The 22860-nt window shown below is 46.5% G+C and overlaps 3 protein-coding genes and 1 non-coding gene across 4 annotated transcripts; 1 reads left to right on the forward strand and 3 right to left on the reverse strand.

Annotated features, from left to right (window-relative positions):
• Positions 1-3750: 3750 nt before the first annotated feature.
• LOC136535834 (cellulose synthase A catalytic subunit 7 [UDP-forming]) lies at positions 3751-7994 on the reverse strand. The gene is made up of 7 exons (XM_066528252.1): positions 7838-7994; positions 7511-7709; positions 7179-7367; positions 6318-7087; positions 5176-6240; positions 4617-4967; positions 3751-4527 (listed from the first exon to the last, which is right to left on the reverse strand). The coding sequence occupies exons 1-7, from the start codon at positions 7919-7921 to the stop codon at positions 3940-3942; spliced, it is 3246 nt and encodes a 1081-aa protein (XP_066384349.1). The 5' UTR covers positions 7922-7994; the 3' UTR covers positions 3751-3939.
• TRNAG-GCC (transfer RNA glycine (anticodon GCC)) lies at positions 5013-5083 on the forward strand. Its single transcript has one exon. It is a non-coding gene; the product is annotated as a tRNA-Gly (tRNA).
• A 785-nt stretch (positions 7995-8779) lies between the features above and the next one.
• Positions 8780-12514, reverse strand: LOC136486661 (eukaryotic translation initiation factor). The gene is made up of 5 exons (XM_066483618.1): positions 12175-12514; positions 10147-10315; positions 9909-10034; positions 9157-9222; positions 8780-9065 (listed from the first exon to the last, which is right to left on the reverse strand). Exons 1-5 carry the CDS (start codon positions 12390-12392, stop codon positions 9015-9017), a joined length of 630 nt encoding a protein of 209 aa, XP_066339715.1. The 5' UTR covers positions 12393-12514; the 3' UTR covers positions 8780-9014.
• A 3578-nt stretch (positions 12515-16092) lies between these two features.
• On the reverse strand, positions 16093-22421 carry LOC136486666 (peroxisome biogenesis protein 12-like). The gene is made up of 10 exons (XM_066483622.1): positions 22054-22421; positions 20755-20860; positions 20036-20184; positions 17964-18216; positions 17532-17641; positions 17301-17375; positions 17120-17206; positions 16701-16787; positions 16388-16525; positions 16093-16306 (listed from the first exon to the last, which is right to left on the reverse strand). Exons 1-10 carry the CDS (start codon positions 22159-22161, stop codon positions 16235-16237), a joined length of 1185 nt encoding a protein of 394 aa, XP_066339719.1. The 5' UTR covers positions 22162-22421; the 3' UTR covers positions 16093-16234.
• Positions 22422-22860: the final 439 nt, after the last annotated feature.

Below are 22860 nucleotides of genomic sequence, written 5' to 3' on the forward strand. Positions count from 1 at the left end.
TTAGGTGAATTAATGCAACGGTCACCCACAAATAGTGTCATGACTAATCTATGGCATGACACGTTGTGGTCACGAACAAATAAGCCCTTGCTTTGCTCTTGAGTGAGTCAAAATGGCTCACCAATATGGGCATGCTTCTTATTATTTGTGTTAGCAGAACAAGGCAAGGTTAGACGAGATGTCCCTAAAAACCAAACATGCAAGCCTTCTTCTGGCGTCAAGCGCCCTGTTCGTTTGGGCTGGTTTAGCTTATAAACCATGACTGAAAGTACTGTTAGCTAGTTTTGTGTGAGAGAAAAATATTGTTCGTTGGTTGATAAACCATGACTTATAAGCCAAATACGACCCAACGAACAGGCCGGAGATTGTGCACAGAGCTGGATCCATAAATCTCAATAGCTTCCTACAGCGGCAAGAGAAAAAAATGGAAAGAGAAGGTAAGATGGTATCTGCCAAAACCTAAGTTAATGAAGATTAATTTTGATGGCGCTTTTCTTCAAGATAGGAAGGTTGGGATCATGAAGGTTTGGTGGTTTTGGCATGAGCAAGAAATTTGGCAAATGTACGTAATGCTTCATGTGTAGAAGCCTAAGCTTGCTTGGCAGCAGGGGCGTCCTCGGGCCGTGCAGGCTGTGCGACCGAACTGGGCCCCCAAAAATCATGGGCCCCCAAGATTTACTAAGTATTCTAAGTATATATAATAATTTTGGGCTTTGTTTTAATTAGAAAATAAGCCTAAGCTGTCTTCCTTGGCCCAAAAACATGGCATGTTGGAGGTGGAGCACACGGTGATTCCAATTTTTAGGTAACCCTTCCCCCTTCGTCGCCTAGATGGACTTCCAATTCCTTGGCCTCGCCCTTGCCGTTATTCGTTGTTCGTCCCAATCCAGACCAGATCGGAGACGTAAATTGTCTGGTAAATTCCATGCCCAGCCCCTATTTTATATTTTTATTTAGTTAATCTTGGTCTATGCTGCTATACTTCTCAAGTGATAGTTATACAACAGGTATAATTCTTGGTCTATGCTGCTATACTTTGTAATATAAGTAATACATTGATATTTGCCATTATGTTGCAAACCCAGCTTAAGTGAGATTCCCCAGTTTTTGTGAAGGTCATCAAGTCGGTTGAATATGATCTTTCACCTAGAGGTGTTTTGTTCCTCTAAATTTATTTTATTCATGCAATTTGCTTCCGTTGATGTGAATTTTGCTATGCATTCTTAATTGTAAGGAACGTGCACATGAGTTAGAGCATCTCCGACATATTACTTATTCCACGTCTTCTAAAAGTCTGTATAGGTGACCTATTTTTAGTAGTAGTGTAACTCCACCAGATCCCCCCCCCCCCCCTTAAAAATTTAGTATATGGGGGTTGAGAAAACTCAATTTCAGATTACAGGGGAGAGATTGAGAAACTCCATCCCCTTTCTTTTTATGTGGGACCCACATGTCAATGGCATCTCTCTCCATTCCTCTCCCTCTTCTCTCTTCCTCTCCCTTCGTCACAGCAAGAAGGCGAGCGTGCGGCGGCGGCGGCGGCACAGCCAGAGCACCATGACACGGTGCCTCCACTAACCTAGGGACCCACGTGTCAGTGACAGGATGAGGGGAAAAAGGGGATTGAGAAAAATATGTGCCACTTCCCCCTTTCTTTGAGTGATTGAAGGGAGCTTTTGAGAGATTGAGAAAAATATAGGAAAATAGGATTGAGAAAGAGGATCTGTTGGAGTAGTTTTTTTTACCGTATTCCCCTATATGACACTTTTAGGAAAAGAGGATCGTTTGTCTCAATGTGGTGAAATTGCTCTAATACCTTTAAAATGGATAGGGGATAGGGGGTGGATCTCCTACATCGGGTGGGAGGGAGTGGATTTTAAGTAATTATTTAAAACTTTTAGGTATTGGGGATAAGATAATTAATGTGTTGGGGTAACCACAATCCCTTATATTACATTTTTTTGTGTTGAGGATGAGAAGTAATTATTGGAGATGCTCTTAGCTCACATAGTTTTTGTCCTGGGACCCAGAACAATCCTATTCATGGGTAGATTCCCTCTTGGAGTTTGTAAATTCTTTAGTGGTTCGTGATACCCTCGAAACCCTTATGTTATAATCAAGCTGCATTTTTTTAATAAAAAAGTGGTATGATTACATGTTGGGTTAGTTTTTTTCACATTCACGTGTTTTAAATAGAAAAAAACAACACAGCCCTATACTTAGTGTTCTAGAAGTGAGTCTAGCGCCTTTGTTCCTGCCATCACCCAGAGGTGACCCTGGTCGTGTACCTCCTGTAGCCCAATTGCCTCTTGAGGGTGAGATGTCGTCAAGCACACATCGATTTTGATGTTTCCAGATAGTCCAAGCAACAAGGATATAAAAAATGTAGCCCCTTCCTGACTGCCTTGTGCGCCCTCCGCGTCCTTCGTCGCCACCATACTTCGAAGTTGGAACTCGTCAGCATTCATGGGTGGCGCGAGGGCATTAAGTCCCGGTCGATGTAGCACAATTATGCCCGGTTAATAAGCAAGACAGCAGATGAACACCTCCTAACCATTTTGATTTCAAGACTCCATGTAAGAATTGAATGCTTTGTATAAACATGAACTTTCCAACATGTTACAGTACAAATTAATATTCTGAGGGATAAACAGTACATCAAAGAGAGGCTGTTCAGATGCTTAGCATCAATGTTCCCGTTCCCCTTCGCGGAACGTGGAACATGGGAACAGGAACGTGAGCCATGTTCCTGTTCCTAGGATACTAAGTTCAGATGTAAGCTAAATGGAAAATTAAGAAGCTACAACAAATTATGAGCATTTTAAGTATCACTTGCTTTGTTTCCTAATCGAGCATCATATATCTGACTTCAAAATCGGTAACTAGACAGTTGTGCTATCCTAAAGAAAGAGAGAACCAGAAGGAGGGCAAAGGTTTGTCGAGCAGTGTCGTTAATGACTTTGCCCAACTATCCCGAGAACAACATGTCAACAATAGTGATCACGTTAGGACTATTGAGGAGTTCTAGATTTTTGCAACAAATCATTGGCCAAAGTGGTTAACTTTCAGTTTTCTGTGCAACAAATTGCAGGTTTATACCTGAATGATCTACGCTAGAAAGTTAAAAAAAAGGCAGGTTTATACCTGAATGATCTCATACAATACAACCAATACATTGGAAGAGCTAGTAAGTAGAAACACAATTTGAATTTGAACCTTCTCTAGCTTATTTCAGGGCGCCGATCTACGGCAGAGAGAATCACAAAAACAGGCCCAAGGCATTGTGTCGAGCACGTTACATGGACTTCTCATGAAAAACAGAACATGAGGTGTAGTCGGCAGCGTGGTGCGTAGAGCGGTAGAGGAGATGACGATGGCGGCGGTGGATCAGTGGATGTGGATGTACGGGTCGGTGAGTCATCTGTTCCCTGTCTCCCACGCCACTCCCTGCCGTCGCTCGCGCCAGACAAGCCGTCGTCCCCTGAGTTGCCTTGGCCAGTTGGCCTCGCGCCTTCTGCTGGCCTTCTCGCGGCCCACCACCCCAAGAAGCCTGCAGGGCCACACAACTGCGATGGCGTCCTCTCGTGCGCGTGGAGAAGGTAAGCTTAGCTGCGGTGGAAACGAGTAAACGAACGGCGAGTCTCGCGACAAATCGCGGAATATGTAGACGACCAACGGCTGTAGGATACTGCTAGGATTTGACCTCGCTCGAGGGCAAGTCGCGATGTTTATCGAATGTTGAAGAAGAAAAAAAAAAGAAAGAATGTCCTTTAATTTGAGCGAACTCCAGTACTCCACCACAGTTCTTACACCCAACACTTTATCTCACTCGATCACAAAACTTGTACAAAATTAAGCAAGTCGAAAATGAGTAGATCGAAGCCTGGCCCGAAAGTGCCTGCTGCATGTCCAAACAAGCAAGCTAGGTGAGCTCGCTCATCAGCACTCGACTCCGCATGGCTTGAGGATGGGGCCCTTGGCCTTGGGGATGAAGGGGTCGATCCTGACCCAGACGAGCGAGAAGATGGAGGCGAGGAGGATGGACCAGAGCACGACGATGGTGGGCGTCCGGTTCTGCCGCCCCATGAGCCCCTTGAGGAACGGGTAGAGGTGGACGATGACCCAGAAGGAGAAGAAGAGCTTGCCGAAGAGCGGGCCCCAGGAGCCGTACCCGTTGTTGACGGCGTCGGAGACGCCCGCCACGATGCCCACCATGTTGATGATGATGAGCGTCGTGGGGGGAACCAGCAGCGTGGTCCACTTGAAGAGGTACAGATCCCCGAAGGCGTCCGCCTCGTCGCCGGCCGCCTTGGAGGTGACGGTGAAGCTGGTGTCCACGCCGCCCAGCACCTTGAGGAAGCCCTGGAACACGGCGAAGAGGTGCGCGGACACGCCGCCGATCACCCAGAACTGCTCGTTGCGCCACCAGTCCTCGATGCTTACCCCGCTCCACCGCAGCTCCAGCACGCTCGTCGCGATGATGGACAGGAACAGCGCGATGAACCAGATGCTAGCAAGGTTGTTGAGCTGTCGGTCGTACGTCCAAGTAAGCACACATGGACAGGAATGTACAGTCGTCGTCATCGTCAATGCATGCACCTCGATCGATCACTCACCGTGGGAATGATGAACTTGCCGGTGAGCAGGCAGACGGCGGGGATGGTGCAGTAGGCGAGCAGCGGGATGGAGGTGAAGGGGTAGACGATGGTGTTGGTGTAGGCGAAGCGCTCCAGCCACTTGAGCCGCCCGCCGTAGGCGTACCAGAGCGGGCAGTGGCGGCTCATGAAGATCTCCACGGACCCCAGCGCCCAACGCAGCACCTGGTGGAGACGATCGGACAGGTTGATGGGCGCCGAACCCTTGAACGCCGGCCGTGTCGGCGTGCAGTACACCGACTTCCATCCCCGGCAGTGCATTTTGAATCCCGTCAGAATATCCTCTGTCACCGACCCGTAGATCCACCCAATCTGGTGATGGTTCAAGAAGAACGAAAGATCAGTTCCTGCATCCAAGCACCAGTGGTCTAGTGGTAGAATAGTACCCTGCCACGGTACAGACCCGGGTTCGATTCCCGGCTGGTGCAGTTTCTGTTTTGCTTTTCTTTTCTTTTTACCAGTAATAATAATAATACTAATGAAAATGAAGAAAAGCAAAAAAAAAAAAAAAAAACAGTACCTCCTTGCCCCACTCTGTCTTCTCCTCGTATCCGCAGCTGATGACGTGGATGGCCTCCTTGATGAGCGCGGCGGGGTCGGCGGCGGCGCCCTGCGGCAGGCCGCCGTCCTCGACGAGCGTGGAGGCGATGAACACGGGCGACTGGCCGAACCGCTTCTCGAAGCTCTTCTGCGACATGAGCGAGGAGCGCTCCAGCTCGTCGTACCCCTCCAGGCCCTCCTCGATCTCCTCCAGCTCGAACGCGCGCTGGTGCTTCTTGTACAGCCCGCCGCCGCTCTTCTTGCTGCCGGCCACGGACCCGCCGAGCTTATCCTTCTTGCTCCGCTTCCTGTAGAAGCCGAGCAGGCCCCGGCGCGGCTCCTCGCCGCCGTCGCCGCCGCCGCCCTTCTTGTCCTTGCGCGCCTTGCCACGCTTGCCGCCGCCGAAGCAGCAGCAGCAGCAGCACCACGACGGCCAGCAGTCGCACGTCATCTTGGGCCGCTTCTCGGGGCGCGGCGGGTCGTAGCCGTACAGCGCCTGCCGGTTGAACACGCACCCCGTGCCGACGTACACCGGGCCCTGGATGCCGTCCAGCCCCTTCATGTTGATGTCGAAGAAGACGACGTTCCGGTTGGCGTATCGGTCGTGTCGGTCGATGCCGTCGAACCGCTGCGGGAACTGCACGTAGCAGAGCTTCTTCCCCAGCTGCGGGTCCATGAGGAAGCACATGGCCTCGCGCACGGCCTTGCTGTTGTTCACGTAGTGGTCGCAGTCGAGGTTGAGGATGAAGGGCGCGTTGGTGAGCACGGCGGAGACGCGCACCAGCGAGTTCATGGCGCCGGCCTTCTTGTGGTGGTTGTACCCGGGGCGCTTCTCGCGGGACACGTACACCAGGCGCGGCAGCTCGTGGCCCTCCACGTCCAGCGCGCCCTGGCTGCCGAGGTACACCTGGATCATGCCCGGGTGGTCGCGCGTGTTGTTCCCGGGCCACGGCGTGCCGTCCTGCATCACCCACCCTTCCTCGGGCTTCTTCTGCGCCTTGGCCACCAGTGCGTTGATCCGGATCTTGAACTCCTCGTACTCCCTCTGAATATATATGATCGATGTTATATATGATCGATGTTGTTATAACAAAGAGAGAGAGAGAGAGACGAAGGTAGTACTTTCATGGCGCGGCGCTCCTTGACGAACGTCGGCTGCACCTTGTCCTTGAGGTAGTCGATCTTCTGCGAGAAGTAGAACTCCGGAGCGCGGGGCTCCACGGCGAACTTCTTGCAGAAGGGCACCCAGCGGCGCGCGAACTCGGCGGTCTCGGACAGCGTGTCGAAGAGCAGCATGGAGGCGCCGTCGTCGGAGACGTAGCAGCTGACGCGGTCCACGGGGTAGTCGACGGCGAGGATGGACAGCACGGTGTTGGCGGTGATGATGGGCGGCTCCTTGAGCGGGTCCACCGTGCTCACGAAGAAGTCGATCGGGGACAGCCGGCACGCCTCGCCGTCGCGGTCGTACCGCAGCGCCAGGCGGTCCAGGTACGTCTCCCGCGTCACGGGCGCCCACTTGGGCAGCTGGTCCAGGATCCAGGAGAAGGCGAACCAGAGCTCGCAGATGACGGACGCCAGCCACAGCGGCACGGCGTCCATGGCGGGCGTCGTGATCCGGAACTTGAGGAAGAAGCACAGCACCACCAGGCGGAGCACGATGACGATGCGGTACGGGTTGATCTTGCTGGACGGGATCGGAACCTTGCGCCACAGCGGCTGACGGGCCTCCGCCAACAGCATGTACTCGTCCTCGTTCTTGTCGTCGTCGTCGTCGCTGTCGTCGTGGTTGAGCTTGCCCCTCTTCTCCTGCTTGGTCTTCCACTTGTCGATCCGGTCCTTCCACTCCATGCTCCCCTCCATCTCCCTCTCCGCCTCCAGGTCCTTCCCGGCCACTGCACACACACACACACACATATTCAGCAGATCGATCTTGCAACATGCCAACACCATCAATATAATGCAGCTGGAGCTAGCACTACTCACCGCTTCCGGTGAAGGACGACAGCGTGTGGCCTCCCGTCCGCCATTTCTGCGCAGGCTGCTCGCCGTTCTCGGAGTAGACGTCGAAGGCGACGGGCTCGTGAGGCTTCTTGGGGCTCTTGACGGGGAACTCCTCCTCGAAGTCGTCCATCTCCGGGCCCTCGTCCTCGTCCCCTTCCACCCTCGGGCACCCTGCAACAAGATCACGCACGCACGCACCAAAAATCTCTTAGCCGTCAAAAGCTTCCAAATTTTTGTAGACTGCGACGCGACCGACTTGGTGGCGTGTGCTATCTATTATTAGTGAGGTGAGGTGCACCAACCCAAGTACCGACCTTTGTGGCGCTTGTAGCGGGTGTTGCACTGCGGGCAGCACTGCGTGCCCTCGCTGCGCTCGTACTCGTAGCAGGGCCGGCACACGGGGAAGCCGCACTCGGCGCACGCCACGAAGGGCTGCCCGTCCTCCCGCGTCCCGACCTCGTCGGCGCACACGCGGCACGTCTTCACGTCGGCGCTCCGGACCTTTCCGTTCGGCTGCGCGCGTCGTCGTCGTCGTCGTCGCCACAACCGCCGATCGATCAGTAACAATGCCATCAATTACTGATGACAAAGAAAAAAAGCGAGCGAGAGCGAACTAAAGCAACAGGAACGAACTAACTAACCTCCTCGTGGGCGCGCATGACGTGCAGCTCGTCCCGCATGTGCGAGCCCGCGGCGAGGCCACCGGTGACCGAGCCGGTGTCCATGCCGATTGCCGATGGAGCGAGCAAGCAGGGGGTGAGGTATCCGTGAAGGGACACGGAAGTGGCTAGTAGGGTGATATAGCTGATGGCGCAAGGTGATGTGGTGACTGGTGAGGCGCCGAGGGAGGTGGGCGGTAAGGTGGCGGGGTGGCGTCCCGCACCAACCGTGAGTTGGGGAGTCCGGCGTTGATTAGAGCACAAGCCAAGGCAGGCAGGTGCATGACAACACACAGCAGGGCTCGCTTCGAGATCAAGCCCGGAAATGTGTTGCACACTCGCAGTGTTCCCGAAGCAAACGTGCTGCGCGCGCCCTGGGCAATTGTCTGTCCAAATCAATCAGGAGCAAGCAGAGGCCACAGGCCAGCGCGAGCGAAAGGGGTGGTTCGCGGTGACGCCTCAGCGTTTCTGGTAGGATGGCGAGCTCGTGTCGTTTGACGGTCAAGTCAGTGCGTGTATGAATGGCTGGTGGTAGGACAGCCATCCAGCCCAGGCCATCTTACCAAAGACACATGTGCGTGCGCGATACCACGCCGACAAACACAACACTGCCTCTCTTGAGAACCGTCTGATACTTCGTTAACTCGCCTGAATGCCGAATTGCGAAGTGCAGAAGCAACAAGCACCCTGAGTCCGTATCGTCATTGAGGTACTTTATACAGCACCGACACAAAAGGGTAACAAATGTTGGTTACTTCGACACAAAAAGGCAACAAACGTTGGTTACTTCGGCCAACATCTTACCGACACGGCGCATTTGCAGAAAGATGCACAACGGCTCCACGAATGCCAAACATTTTATAACAAGGTCTAAAACATGGATATGCATTGCAAGAATCTCCAGAACGCAATGACTCGTTTAGGTGCTGTTGAATCGGGGCATATTCAGATAGAAATTCAGTTGCATACAAAATCGTCAATGTCTCCAACACCTCTTTCTTGTACTACATAAGCTATCTGAAAGCAAAATAACATCATAATAGGTGCGAAAGTTGCCTTGGGTAAGCCGAGGCTGTATCAAATGGAAGTCGGTGCTGATCTCAGCAGAAAATTCCACTCCTCCAGCTATCCAGTCCAAGCGACCTTGTTGATGTGCAGCTTACACGGTGTACCGTCCGCCTCTGCTCGGCTTGTCTCTTCTCGAGTCGTCCTGCACATGAGAGGCATCAAGATAGTGAGCTCAGTGTTCAACAAATAAATAAGCTATGAGCAGCAGCTTAAGAAATAATCTGAAGGCATACATGGAAAGTGTAGGTGATCTTGTCATTGTAGTCGATGACATCCTTCCATTTCTTGCCAATGTTCACCTGTATAAAAAAGGAATAGGCCAACTCAGAAATCAGAGCAGCACGTTAATAATGTCCTTTTGAGAACAAGGGCAACAGAGACTTAAAAGGTATCACAGCTGCAGCATGGGACACTGTTGGTCCAATGAGATAACCATGCCCCACAGAAGATGAAACTATAGTAGGGTTGTTAATGATCAAAGATTCTCCAAAAGAAAAGGCTTCTGTATCCTCTTTTTTCCAATATTCCGCTCATTGCATAGAGGATGAAGAATATTGTTCATGTAACAATGTTACAACATAAACAGTACCAGAAAATGCAACAGGTATTTCCTGCAACAACACACTTAATAGAGAATCCAAGTCCCCACTTTCATGCAACATCACTCCACTATTACATGCACAAAAAATTCCTAGCAAACTATATAGTTCTCTTCCAGAGAGATGATTTAGGTATAGCAATTTGAGCCTTTGAAGAGAATAATGGTATAACAATAATAAAAAAACTTACAAAAGCTGAACCCAACGAAGGTAGCAGGACAAACCATATATAGTGATGTATTCCATAAGGCAATATAGCAGCTAGGGATTTACACAGAAAACACTGGACTAAGTTCACCCCCTTATCAGGATATATGAACCTAGATACTATGATGCATAAGAAGATATCAGCACTGAACTTGATTAGAATGGTTTTGAAAACCAACCTGGACAGCTTCATTGCTGGCAGTCCTAGTCCATAATGCGAGCTTATCTCCTCTCGCACGGACACTAGCAACAATTCCACAAATGTCCTCTGTTTCATCAAACTGCTCCCCAATAAGAGCCATCAACTGCATATTCAAACAATTATTCAAAAGCAGTCCATTAATGGAACATCTCAGGCAACATCTGGTAGCAGATGCTTGATCTTGAACAAATCAAATATATATAACAAAGATGTACCGTTTCAAGCCACATGTTCTCAAAGGTTGCCTTTCTGTTGCATGGGACAGTCCATTTGCCACCATTTGCACACTCTGGGTCTTCCCATTTTGGCTCTACTCCAGCCTTGAACAGATGAAAATCAGCATTCCCAGACAACTTGCTTGGACGAAAAATCTGATCATACAAGCTACAGCAAGAAAGAAGGGATCTGTAAGTACATGGATACAAGACCACCAAATTGAAGGCACAAGGCAAAATTGCATCAGCTAACTGCAGTAACATATATAGAAGTTTTGACTTCAAAAGACAGCACATACACAGGTATTATAACTAATAGAAGATATTGCTCATTACTTAAGGCTAAACATAAGATGCTAACTTTTTATATATTTGAATAGGGTCTAATGCAAGCAGAGCATATCTTTCATAAAAGACTAGGTTCACAAAGACAAACAGAAAAAAAAAGTTAGAGAAGACTCACTCCATATATGCAGCAAGGCAATCTGCTCAAAGCATCAAACCAAAAATAATTAACATAGTAGAATTGTAAAACAGTTCATTCAATAATTCAGAGAGCCAATCTACAACAAGGAATAACCTATGGAGGCGACTAGCTGACCATGGCGAGAGGGATCTCCAGATAGGACTCAACATCCCTCCCCACGTGAGCCCCAGCTTCTTGTCTTCTTTTTTTGGTTTTCCAGCTCTCCCGTCCTACACCCCATCCAAACCTCCATTAGCGCCTCCCCCCCCCCCCCCCCCCCCCCCCGGCGCCCTCGGACGCTCGCCTCCTACTCGCTGGCATCATCGGTTCACCCCCCATCCTTTCGGCACTCAACCATCCCACCCCGCCACTGGCCTCCACCGTCAGCCCTGTGCAGTGGCACCCCCACTGCCCGCCTACCGCCAGTCTAGCGCCCCCCCCCCCCCACCCCCCACCCCCCCCCCCCCCCCCCCCCCAACACACCACCACCACCCAAATTCGGAGATGGTGCAGCTCCCCAAAACCTCACCGGACCTTGCTGGACCTTGCCGAAGACGTAACTGTTCGATTTGGCTTCTACTTCTCCTTCCTTTTTTGGTTTCGGAAATTCTGACAATGAGTTTATTTCCATTTTGGGGCTCTCAATTTAGCTTGAATCAAGAGGCCTCTCGTACCATACCCTATATATACAATTACACGGGGCAATTTACGTGAAAAATTCAGCCACAGGCAATCAGCAATCAGGCATATCAAATCCGACGCAAACAGGAACCAGCCCATCCTTCAACAGATCGTCGCTCCCCCATCCCCACCTCACCACCGGCATCCGCTGCCAGCCCTGTCCAGCGGCGCCTCCGCCACCCGCCCACCCCCGCCCTCCCCTAATCTCAATCGGAGGAGGAAAGCCCAGCCCCCTAGCCCCCGCTGCCAGCTCCGCCCAACAGACAGTCCAGCCACCGCCCCTCCAGCCACCAGTCCAGCCGCCGCCCCTGGCCCGCCTCCCCTTCTAAGGACAGAAATGGTGTAGCTCCCCAAAACCCAAAACCTTAAACCGGAGCTCGCTGGAGGTGGAGATTGCCGAAGACGTAACCGTCGGATTTGGCTTCTGTTTCCTTCTCCTTCCTTTTTTGGTTTTGATAATTCTGACAGTGAGTATATTTCCATTTTGGGCTCTTGATTTAGCTTAACCAAGAGGCCTCTCACTTCAGCTTTTACCATACCCTATACATACACAACTACACAGGACGGCTTACGTGAAAAATCAGCCACGGGCAATCAGCGATCAGGCAATCAAATCCGATGCAAACAGGAACCAGCGATATAATGAATAAACAAAACCTAATCGAATTTGTCATCTAATCGTGTCAGATTTGTTGGCACTAAGATTACCTAGAACCCTAACTACTGTATGAACAACTCCTGCCGCCACATGACCGCCCAACACACGCACAGAAACTGGTACACAGGAACCTCCACGGCATCCAGATCAGATCCGAACAGAACAGATTCAGGCAGGCAACCGGGGCACGAAGGAAGGTATATCCGCGGCAGCGCCAACGTACCTCCAAAACTCCTCGACGGTGTCGAAGGTGTAGGCCTTTTTGAGGGAGGTGCCCCACGCAGCGCCCGGCTTGGGCTTCGACTGGATGTCGTACCAGAAGGTCCACTGCCGGTGCAGCTTGTGCGGACCCTTCGCCTCCGTAGCGGGTCCGCCCTCGGTTGCCGCCTCCTCAGGGGTCGTCGTCGCTACCGCAGAAGCTGGAACCTCGACCTCCGCCATGTCGCGCCGCCGCCGATTTTCGAGGGTTTTTTTGGGTTGTGGGAGAGACGATACCAGACGAGGGATAGAGGTTGCGGCTGTCGAAGAGACGTGAAGGCGAAGAACGGAGGCGTCGGGCTTTTTGATGATGATGAGAATAAAAAGATGGTGTGTTTGGACGCGCGTGTAATAAGAGGCGTGTGGGTTTGACTGGGCTCCGGCCCAGTTTATGTTGGATTGCACAAGAATCCTGGTCCATACACCTTCTCAAATGTTGGAACAGTAGATTTCTTTTCTTCTTTATCCCCGGCCCTCTCTTCTCCATCTCCGGCGGGTCTAGAGGAGTTTTTTTTAAGAACAGCAAATAGGCTAGGCGGTGGGGGCAGGAGAGACGGCGGTGATGTCGCCAGAGCGGGCGGCAGAGGAGGCGGCCGAGCCAGGTTAGGTCAGGGCAGCCATGGCCACGACAATGGTGGGGGAGGGAGGGGATGAAGGAGGTCACCGCGGACGCGGTGGATAGTGGGCGGCGGCGGCACGTCGAAGGAGGAAGAAGACGTGAAGGAAAGAAATCAAGTGTTCTGGATACCAGAAACACTTGAGTGATGCGTAGACAGACTCTTTATTTTTGCTCACTTACATCTCATGATTGGAGATGCAATTAGCGTTGTACCAAGTAGCATGAAACATGCGAGCCAAAGTGTGTTGTTCTATGATTCTATCAGGCTGCATGTCATATAGATTTTGCATGGCATCTACCTTGAGAAAAAAGGCTCTCATTTTAGCGTTATATCAAGAGCAGTGAAGAAAGAACTAAGATTAACCACGATGTGAATCAGAATCGATGTTGAAATAAGAAAATGTGACTTTGGGCATATGGTAGTGCCATTGTGTGAAGCGATGTCAAGTTCAAATTTAAAAAAAAAAACAGCATTGAGTGATCTACTTGCATCGATGCACAGTAAGTAAACAATTGTCTCTCAGCCGGCGTAGATGTTTTCTCACGCATGGGAATTGAAGATGATGGTCTGATGCTGGTCCCTATAGGCACATGCATGTCGATGCACTGAACATTGGTGACGTTGGGTGCTCAGCATCAATTCCACATACCATGCACAACCTCTGACTATATTGTGGGTAGTCTAAGAAGGAACCTCCAATTCCACTTGAGATTTGACAGGCGCAATGCTAGGGCTCAATATTTCCATATTAGGGTTAGTGATTTTACATTTACATGTGTTGCCAAAGCAAGGGTTCTCGTGGGAGGACTATGGAAAGCCAGGAAGGCTATTGGCTAGTAGTAAAAGTGAGCTATTGCAACAGGACAAGATGGTAAAGTGACAGTGGGCTGACCACTATAGTGGTGGGAGACTAGGCGGTGGGAGTGTCGGCAATAGGCGTTGAGGGCATGCTTTGTTAGATGCCCTAGATTACTTACCTGACAAAATGTGGTACTTAGGAATTATCTTGAAACTTGATGAGTTTCACCTCGACATGCAAATCTAAAGAAATTCTATTTGGTTGGACGTCTGTGCCTAAAAACGTTAATAAGTTAATATGATGTATGATTAACATGTATAACTAGATGAATTCCCAATGCCTTGGGACATACATGTTGAAGTTGACACAAATTCTTGTCAAGAAGTGCATGCATGCTTTAATATAGAAGTTACATTGTTGGGATATCTCAAAACTAAATTTAATTTGGATACAAAGTTAATAGTGTAGCCATGATGAAGCTAGAATCGAAAACTCAGACATTTGAGAATTCAATCATTCTATGGTAAAACTAAAAACATACCATCAGTGACATTTGAAACTGAAATATGAAAATTTCATCAATGATAATTAGTTTACATCTAGATGAACTCGAAGGGGTCGACCAGTACAAAACGTAAAGAAAGAAATCAAAACTTTAAGCTAACTGATGCGATAAACAGAACATCTCACTGCATATCGCTGCAGTAAAAATATATTAATGGCATGTCCTAAAAAATAATTATTACTTGTCAAGCTCATATAGTCATATGCAAAATGTATAGAGTTTAAAAAAGCAGGGTATAACAGAGCTCATGAGAGAAAAAGGGGCTTTGAAAAGCACACCATGAAAGAAAATTTTCTGGACAGACCAAAAGAACATACCTCCTGCATACAAGGATATATGAGCTCCCGACTGTAACAGCATGAAGTTATTGATGTTTTTTTTTTCTTTAGAGGCTTGGACTACGGTCATAGTTTATGGATCGCTCTCGCCTTCTTCTATCTCTCTCCTGCGCTATCGATTAAACCGCGGAGTTTCCCACTGACATTTTTTTGAAGATTCATGGAGTCGATCGGCTGTTACTGCGAGGAGACATTGTTTTTCCTGCAAGGAGAGGTATATGGTGAGGAAGAGGACGAGGAAGAGGAAAAGAAATCGCAATCTGTTTCGACTAAGACTATCTTCAACAACCACACTCAAAATACAAGACTCATTTAACCTTTGACAGTGCTACATGCAAAGGGTTCAACACCCATTCGACATCTTCTCCAACAACAAAACTCAAAAGAGAATTCTTTCTGCAAATGAGTTTTCACGAGAGAGAATGCTCATATTTGGTTGTGCCTCTCATGTAACTCAAAATGAGTCTCCAATATAGATAGTCTTAGTCTGTTGATGGCTAATTTTGAATCTCTTATTACTCATTTTGAATTTAGGTGATCACCTGGAGACAGTCTAATACGGAGTCAACGAATGGAATTCCGGACTCCGGTGTCTGCGGAGGAGCGTTCAAAGCGGCACAGCCTCTTCGGCTGCAGGAAACTTAATTAAAGGGGTGCGCATGCAACTTTTTTTTTTTTTGCCTTTCTCATTTGTTTTAATGGCAGAACCTTTCTCATTTGTTTTAATGGCAGAACCTTAACGAAGTAGGAGAATTTCGTGCGGAGCACATAGTAACGACTCTAATAATCTGACGTTCAATTAGCTACACAGGCAGTGAAATGTTGAATCCCTAAAAATTACGTCTGATCAACATTTAACTAAAATGAAACTTAGAGTATGTTTGGAACAACATTTAACTGAAATTAAACTTAGGGACTGTTTAACACCGCTCTGGTCCCAAAAGCAGAAAAGCTAAAGAAACCAGACCAAATGATTTCAAAAAAAAAAAAAAAAAAAAAAACCGTACCAAACACCCTAGAATAAGGAGCTGTTTTTTTCTACATATATACAAGGAGCCAGAACTGTTCTTTTTCGAAGCCAGAGCTGCAATTTGTGGCTCCCACTTGGGGAGCCATGCCAAATAGGCACTTACAAATTATAATTCTACCGAAGCACCAAAGTTCAAGAGAACACAGAGTTGACGAACAATGTAAACAAAACTCATGCTAGGAGCATTACAGTCTAAGTAGGACGCCAGAAAAATACAACACATATACTCTGGCAGGTTACTCCAAACAGCCGATACGTCGCCAAAAACAGGACCATTCCAAAAGTACAGACTTTTTTTTTTACAATGAAATGAAGACTAATTATAACCTTTACATGACCGCAAATTGTCATGCAGGTATATAATTACCTCTCAGTGGGTAACTGGTTACAGCCACCTCATCTAAATGGATCTGCTAGTATCACCTAGCAACAGATTATACACCCTATTCTAAGACTGTCAAGCTCAAACTTCAGCTTTGTTTTTGCCGTGCAATTTCCAATGGACGAAAAATAAAAGTACAAAGGAAAACGAGAAGAAAGTGTCATCCATGCATTTGCTTCAGTATGAAAAGGGTACATTGAGGCCGAGTTTCTTGTGATGTATGTTTCTTGTAATGTAACAAAACGATGTCCGTGCTCTTTAGAAAACAGGAAGTTTTGGGGTCTTTCATGGCTACAAATCGTGGAAGAGACGCCTGATTTGCTCAACACTGGCAGGCATTAGTGTGACAGGGCACCTTTTATGCTGGAGCACAAGACAATGTCACATACGTTGGTGATGGAGAGAAAATTTGGCTTTGACATACTAGATCTGTAGAACACCCACCTGAGAGACGGATTTGAATATGCAGCTGTAGCAAAAAACAAAACCAGAAACAGAAAGAACAGAGGGGTTAGCGCGCTTCTGGCAGCACAGGGGGCAGAGCGTCCTGTCAGGTGGCAAGGGAATCCCATCTTTGGCAACCTAATAAAAATGGCACAGATCCACATAAGATTATGATCATGAACTAAAGATTTCATTGTTTTATAATTTAACGCCAAATGTGGGGACTTAAACATAAAACAGAATCACAGCTTTATTCTGTGACAAACGAATGGTTGTAGCTCCTTGCTGGCATGAGTATAATCAAGAGATGTACCTTCGGAGTTGGAGGAGGAGGGGGTGGCGGATATACAGTTGGAGCTGACATTCTTTCTTCAGCGGATTGATACCACCACTCCATCATCTAGATAAGGTTACCAGAAAGAGAACACTGAGTACAGTTGAGTAGTTGAATCGTGGTTCACATTACATGACATCTAACACAGGGATAGAGCTAATAGTTCATCTATATGGTGAAAGTTTTGCAAATATCATCGAGTGAGGACTTTCATTTCTTAGTTATGCAAAATTCAAAGAGTTAAGAGGATGGCTTCTAGAATAATTTATCACATTTCAAATCAAGTATTCAATAACTGTTAACCATCCAAACTCAGAAGTCTACTTGTAAGAAGATGTAGAGTGAGGGAAACGTTAAAAGATCCTAGATTCTCTCTGATAGTAAGTTGTAGAACAGACCTTGAAAAAGAAGACTGCAGCAATTAAACCGGTTTGTGCATAATCTAGAGTTGTGTACACACAACTAAGGAACACTCGTTGCACAGCCTGCAGACGCCATACAAAAAAGTACTTGTCATGAGTTAGGACTCAAGAATTCATAATTGAAACAAGCTACTGAACACTGACAGTCCTCTCCTACCTTGAACCATGGAGGACCACGAAGTCTTTCAAGTTCACGATTTCTAATCCTTGATATCCTAGAAGATGATTCCATCTAGTTATTCAGAGGAAGCAAAAAAAGACACATCAGGCACTGAATCGTATAAAAGAACACATTGGTAAAATAATGTAATAATAAGATTCTAAATATATGTCTACATCTACATAAACAATAACAAATATACCAGTAAGAATAAATTAGGGAGTATACCAGCTCTTGTCCAGTAGCACGACAAACATGAAGCCCAAGCACATGCAGTGCTGGACTATAAAATCCAGTAGCATCCAACAGATACAAGAGCTGGTATGCAAATGAGAGACCTGCAAACAATATAGGGCGTCATAGGTGAAACTTATACTACCCACTAACCACCCAATGAAACAAATTAAGCTGGCAGTGCAAAATTCTTTTGATTTGACATGAAACGCAAATGAAATTGAATTATACTGAACAAACAGACCAAAAACACCATCACTGGAAACTAAAATGATAAAGAGTCAAGAAAGGATAATACAAAGATAACAAGAAAATTTGAATTGACTGTGATTTTTTTACTGGTGCTTAATAACATCAACTCCCTGAAGTCAATAAAGACAGAGTCAACTCCCTGAAGCAAATAAAGTCAGGAAGTAGCAGACAAACCTTCATTAGTTGCATGAATCCATGGATAGCAAACACCTATAAGTGAGACAAAATTCTTTTTAAAACGTGTCAAATTTGACACTTCTCCAGTAGTAGGTTCAGTCTGTGCTTGAGAAGTCTGCTCCTGATCTAATACAAAGCCAGCTTCATCAAATCTAACATCATCCTGACCCCAAAGGGTTGCCTGCAACCTGGCTTCCCTTTCTTTGTTATATATAGACTGCAACTTTGACTTAAAATATGGCAAAACAACCTGCAATAATATTGGCAGGAGTTAAGCGTAAAGAGAAGAAATATTCTGTCTCCCAACAAGATCATTATATAACAAAAATTGGTACATATTTGCTTATATAAATACACATAGTTGTCTAATTATCTTAGACATGACTAAAGTTATAGATGGCTGCATTTTGAGAATGGCACAATGCAAAAAACATGGAGCACTGAAATCAGAAATTAACAGTTCCATACAAAATGATTAAAACAACAAGATATACTTTAAATTTGCGATTCATAAGGTTAATTTTACTAAAGTGCATCCCCAATACATTTCCCCAAAGAAAGGGGTATGCTAAGGAGTACGGTAGAATATGTCGGTAAGCAGCCATAAACCAACTGTTTTATAGTACAATGTACCGTATTAGAAAATAGAAATTAGAATATTATATGTCGTTATACTGCAACTTGGTACCACAAGAAGCAATTGCAGCACATATATCACTACCAAATGCCAACAAACTAACAAAATTGAAGATTAATGAAATCAGTAATACAGTAACAGTATCAGAGCAACTAAGCAAAAGGCCTTTGTAATTTCACTCCAGAACAGGTGACCTCAACTCAGAAAGTTGATCAGCGCTTCCGGGGGCATGAAGCAAGCAGATCATTCTAATCCAAATCTACCTACAGGGCATTCTTTTGTGGCTCTATTAAATTCGAGCATGACGGCGTTTGTGGAAATCTTGGGCCCCGGACAAATGCAAAATATTTTTGTCACTTACTATTTGAAACAAATGTTTGACAGCAGATCGATTGGCACATAGAGGGCTTCCTCATCCTGAGCAATGTGTGATGTGCGATCATGATGAAGAGAATGTCCAGCACATCTTAACTACTTGTGTCTTCTCTCGGTAGTTTCGGCACACTCCACTAGCACCTGTTGGTTTTGGGCGTGTTACACCCAGACGATCGGAACCAAGCTTTGCTGGAGAAGCAAGTTGTCACATTAACAACGCTAAGGAAGGGATTTAATAGCGCTGTGATTTTGGGGACCTAGACCTTATGGAATCATAGGAACAAATATGTTTTTGATAGCATCTCCCCCTCCCTACAGGTAGCACATAAATTCTTCATGGAGGAGTTGAGACTTTGGGGTCTTGCTGGAGCCAAAAAGCTCCAATAACAGGACCTAGGTCGTTATGAGGGCTAGTTGTAAAGTCTTTGTCGGCTTGTTATCCTAATTTACTTGGGATATCTTTTTCTTTTCAGTATTACAATCCCTCTGATCTCCTGGTGGAGTTAGAGTGGTTGTTTGTAAGGGTCATTAAGGGACCTTTTTGCTTCTTGTCTTTAATATAAGATACACAGCTCTCCTATGTGTTCAAGAAAAGCAAATCACACTGTCAAACAAGTCAGCTTGTTTCTTTCTTTACAGTGAGTGGTGCTGTTAGTCTTGTACTAGTGGCCTAACCGCCTAAGGGAGTTGGCTTTGCCTCTCCTTTGGTTTTTTTTTCTTTTTTTCTCTACTTAATGAAATGGCACACAGTTCTCATGCGTAGTTCGAGAAAAAAAAGTCAGCTTGACCTTAACGAGCAACTCAAGGTGCATACTGGAATAGAAATATCTTACGAGTCAAGAGTAACAAACATGCAGTAAGCAGACAAGTCACAGCACTAAAATCTAGTTCATATGCTATTGGCAGTAACAGAATTTGGCGATTATTTTATCAATTCATTCTTTTATACCACTAGCTAACTGGCAAGAGCATAAGTATGTTTCCCCCAGGAAAGGAAAAACAAAACAAAACAAAGAAGACAGAAAACTACAGTAGAAAGAAGCTGAGGGCATCCTACCAAAAAAACAACAGAAAGGATTTTCTGGCGCTTCCTTAGTGCAGAATCATAGACTTTGTCACTGGATTCTGTACCAGGACCTTTTCTCTTCACTGAAATCTTAACAGGCCTCCTCCTGAGACCATATAATGACTCTGAAAAGGAACCATCTGGAAGGAAAAAATCAGGACAGTTAAAATTACACAATTAAAATTAGGAACAAGCCATGTGCTTAGTCAAGCTTGTCTATTTGACAAGTTGCATGGGTAACAATTCACATACATAAGAAGATTAAAGTAAGACCTAAGTTAACATAGCACTTCTAGGCTGTTTGATTCAGTGTTTGGTTTGCACAATAAGTTCGTTCAAGAAGGGGATCATTTCATTCCACTAACCAAACAGACTTGTATAGTTAGATAGTATTATTCCAATAACCTAATATATATGTAGGAGAGGAGAGTATGAGACAGATAAGGATATATGATGAAAGCATAAACGTAAAGAATGATGATTGACCCTATTGAAATATCACTATATTGATGCATGGAATTTCTTTTCTCAGTCACATTCAAGAAAGATTCATTTCTTAGTAATCTGTATCCAAGGGGGCTTGCTAAAGAAAAAGTAAGAAGAAAACTCAAGTTGTATGCATTGTTCCATTGCTTTCCTGCATGCCCAGTTATGTTACAAGTGTCCTAAACATGTCAAACTTTTTAATGCTGAAAGAGTCAATAACGAACCTGTTGTCCGTAGACTATGGGACTCAAGGACACCCATTAACAAAGCAAAGAATTCGTCTTCATAATCTAAAACTTTGTGTAGTAATGGTCTTCTTAGCGCAAAAACCTGCAAATAGAAGAAGTTGACCATAATCGTTTAAGGGGTCAAATGACATACATGGATGTTTGACAATAATAAATTTGGAGAAGAGAGAACATGATCTGGTCACGAAACTATGCTGCTTTAGCCAAAACTACAATAGCACTTGTAAATTTCTGAGAAAAAAGGCAACCCCTCCCCCCACCTCCTTTCAAAAACGACCATTAAAGTTTCTGGATGCTGCTGCACTGATATTTGTGCAATCAACAATAAAAAAGATTAACTAGATGGTGTAGAAAAGTTTCTTCATATAAACTGAAACAACTGGATAATTCTTTATAGCTATAGCAAAAGGGCATCAGTTGGTTTAGCACTTCATAGACTGAGACGTGGCTATCAGTTGGTTTAGCACTTAGCAGGCAGCACGAAGGAAATGTAATAGCATGTGCAGCAAAGAAACAAAAGTATATTAACTTGAGACTTCAGATGTACAAACAAAGGATGCAATCAAATCATTATTACATCAAGAACCCTGAAATCACGCTCCAACATGTTTTGCACAAGGTGTTATCCCAGAATTAGGGATGCGAATTGGTGGCCCTAAGGGTATCCACATATTCACCACCCTCTTTAGTTCAACAAATTGTACGTGGTTTCCAAAATGAGCCCTCTGGGAAATTAGTACAATTTGCACAACTAAAGAGACATGGCGGATGCCCTTAGGGTCACCAATTCACATCCCTACAGAAGTTCATACCTAATATACCGCTGCATATAAAGTACCATAGAATGTCAGTTGAACATATATTCACTTTCTGCCATAGAATGAAAGGAGTAGATTTCAAGATCTATGTGGGTTTTTTTTCTTGCTACTACATGTTGAACATCAAAATGTCAGTGAATGTTGACGATCCCATATCACTACTAGTCCACTCTGGGTCTCAAAAGGTAGCTAAACAGAGATATTCAGCACTTGACGGCTCAGTTTTGCATTTCGAACCGCTAATAAAACAGTCAAACCAGAAACAGTGCTTGAGCTATTTAATCGTCCTCGAGCTAGAGCGTTTCAATGCGTCGCCCCGAAGCTGCACCATCCTACGAGCCATACCAGAGGGGACACGCACGATTAAACACTCCCCGAACCAGGCACACAACCTCAGCGATTCGATCGATCCAATCGGAGACAAGCAAGAGCAAGGGGAGGAGGCGGGCGGTTTTACCCCGAGCGAGTAGGTGAGGGCGGCGCGGAGGCTGGCGGGCAGCTGCTGCGCGGCGGACATCTCGAAGAAGGTGGGCCGCGCGCCCTGCCCTCCCACCTGGAACAGCATGGCGCCCCCGGCCTCCGTCGTCGCGGGAGGTGGCTAGGGTTGGGCCCGGAGGCGGAGCCCAGAGCTTGGCTGGCCGCGCTCGCCGGAGCTGCGCTGGCACCCGGCAGCGTGGGCGCTGCAGCTGCCGCGGATGGGGTGTTGTTACCTGTTGGGAACAGTCAGTTTGGGTGTTGGTTCGCGCGTCCACGGCGGTGAGGGGAACTAGGCAAGCAAAGGCAAGGAGAGGCGGGGCGCAGAAGGGGAGGCGTGCTGACCGGAGATGGGCGATGGGTGTGGGAGGGAGACGATACATCAGACGACAGACAACTAGATGCAAGAGGAACGGCAACACACACGACGAGACGACAGAACGGGCCCTCGCGCGTGAGGAGGCCTGCCTGCGGCCTGCTTACATGTGGCTCGGTCCGCAAAGTGTGGGCTGTATGCCTGCATGGCCCGAAAGTCTCCTAGCCCGATCAGTTTTTGGCTCGGTTTTCATCATCAAGCGCCAAGGCATATAAAAACGATGATCCACAAAAAATATATACAATTTTCTCAAAAAACAAAAAATATATAAAAGGGATTGTTTTAATACCAACTCCATCTGTTTCAAATTATTATTAACTTTATTATCTTTTTCATTTTTTTAATTTTGACTATTCTGTAAAAAATATTTTATATATAATTTAATGTCGTATATGTTAATAATTTTTTGCTACA

Source organism: Miscanthus floridulus, chromosome 1 (assembly GCF_019320115.1).
Source record: "Miscanthus floridulus cultivar M001 chromosome 1, ASM1932011v1, whole genome shotgun sequence".
Lineage (NCBI taxonomy): Eukaryota > Viridiplantae > Streptophyta > Magnoliopsida > Poales > Poaceae > Miscanthus > Miscanthus floridulus.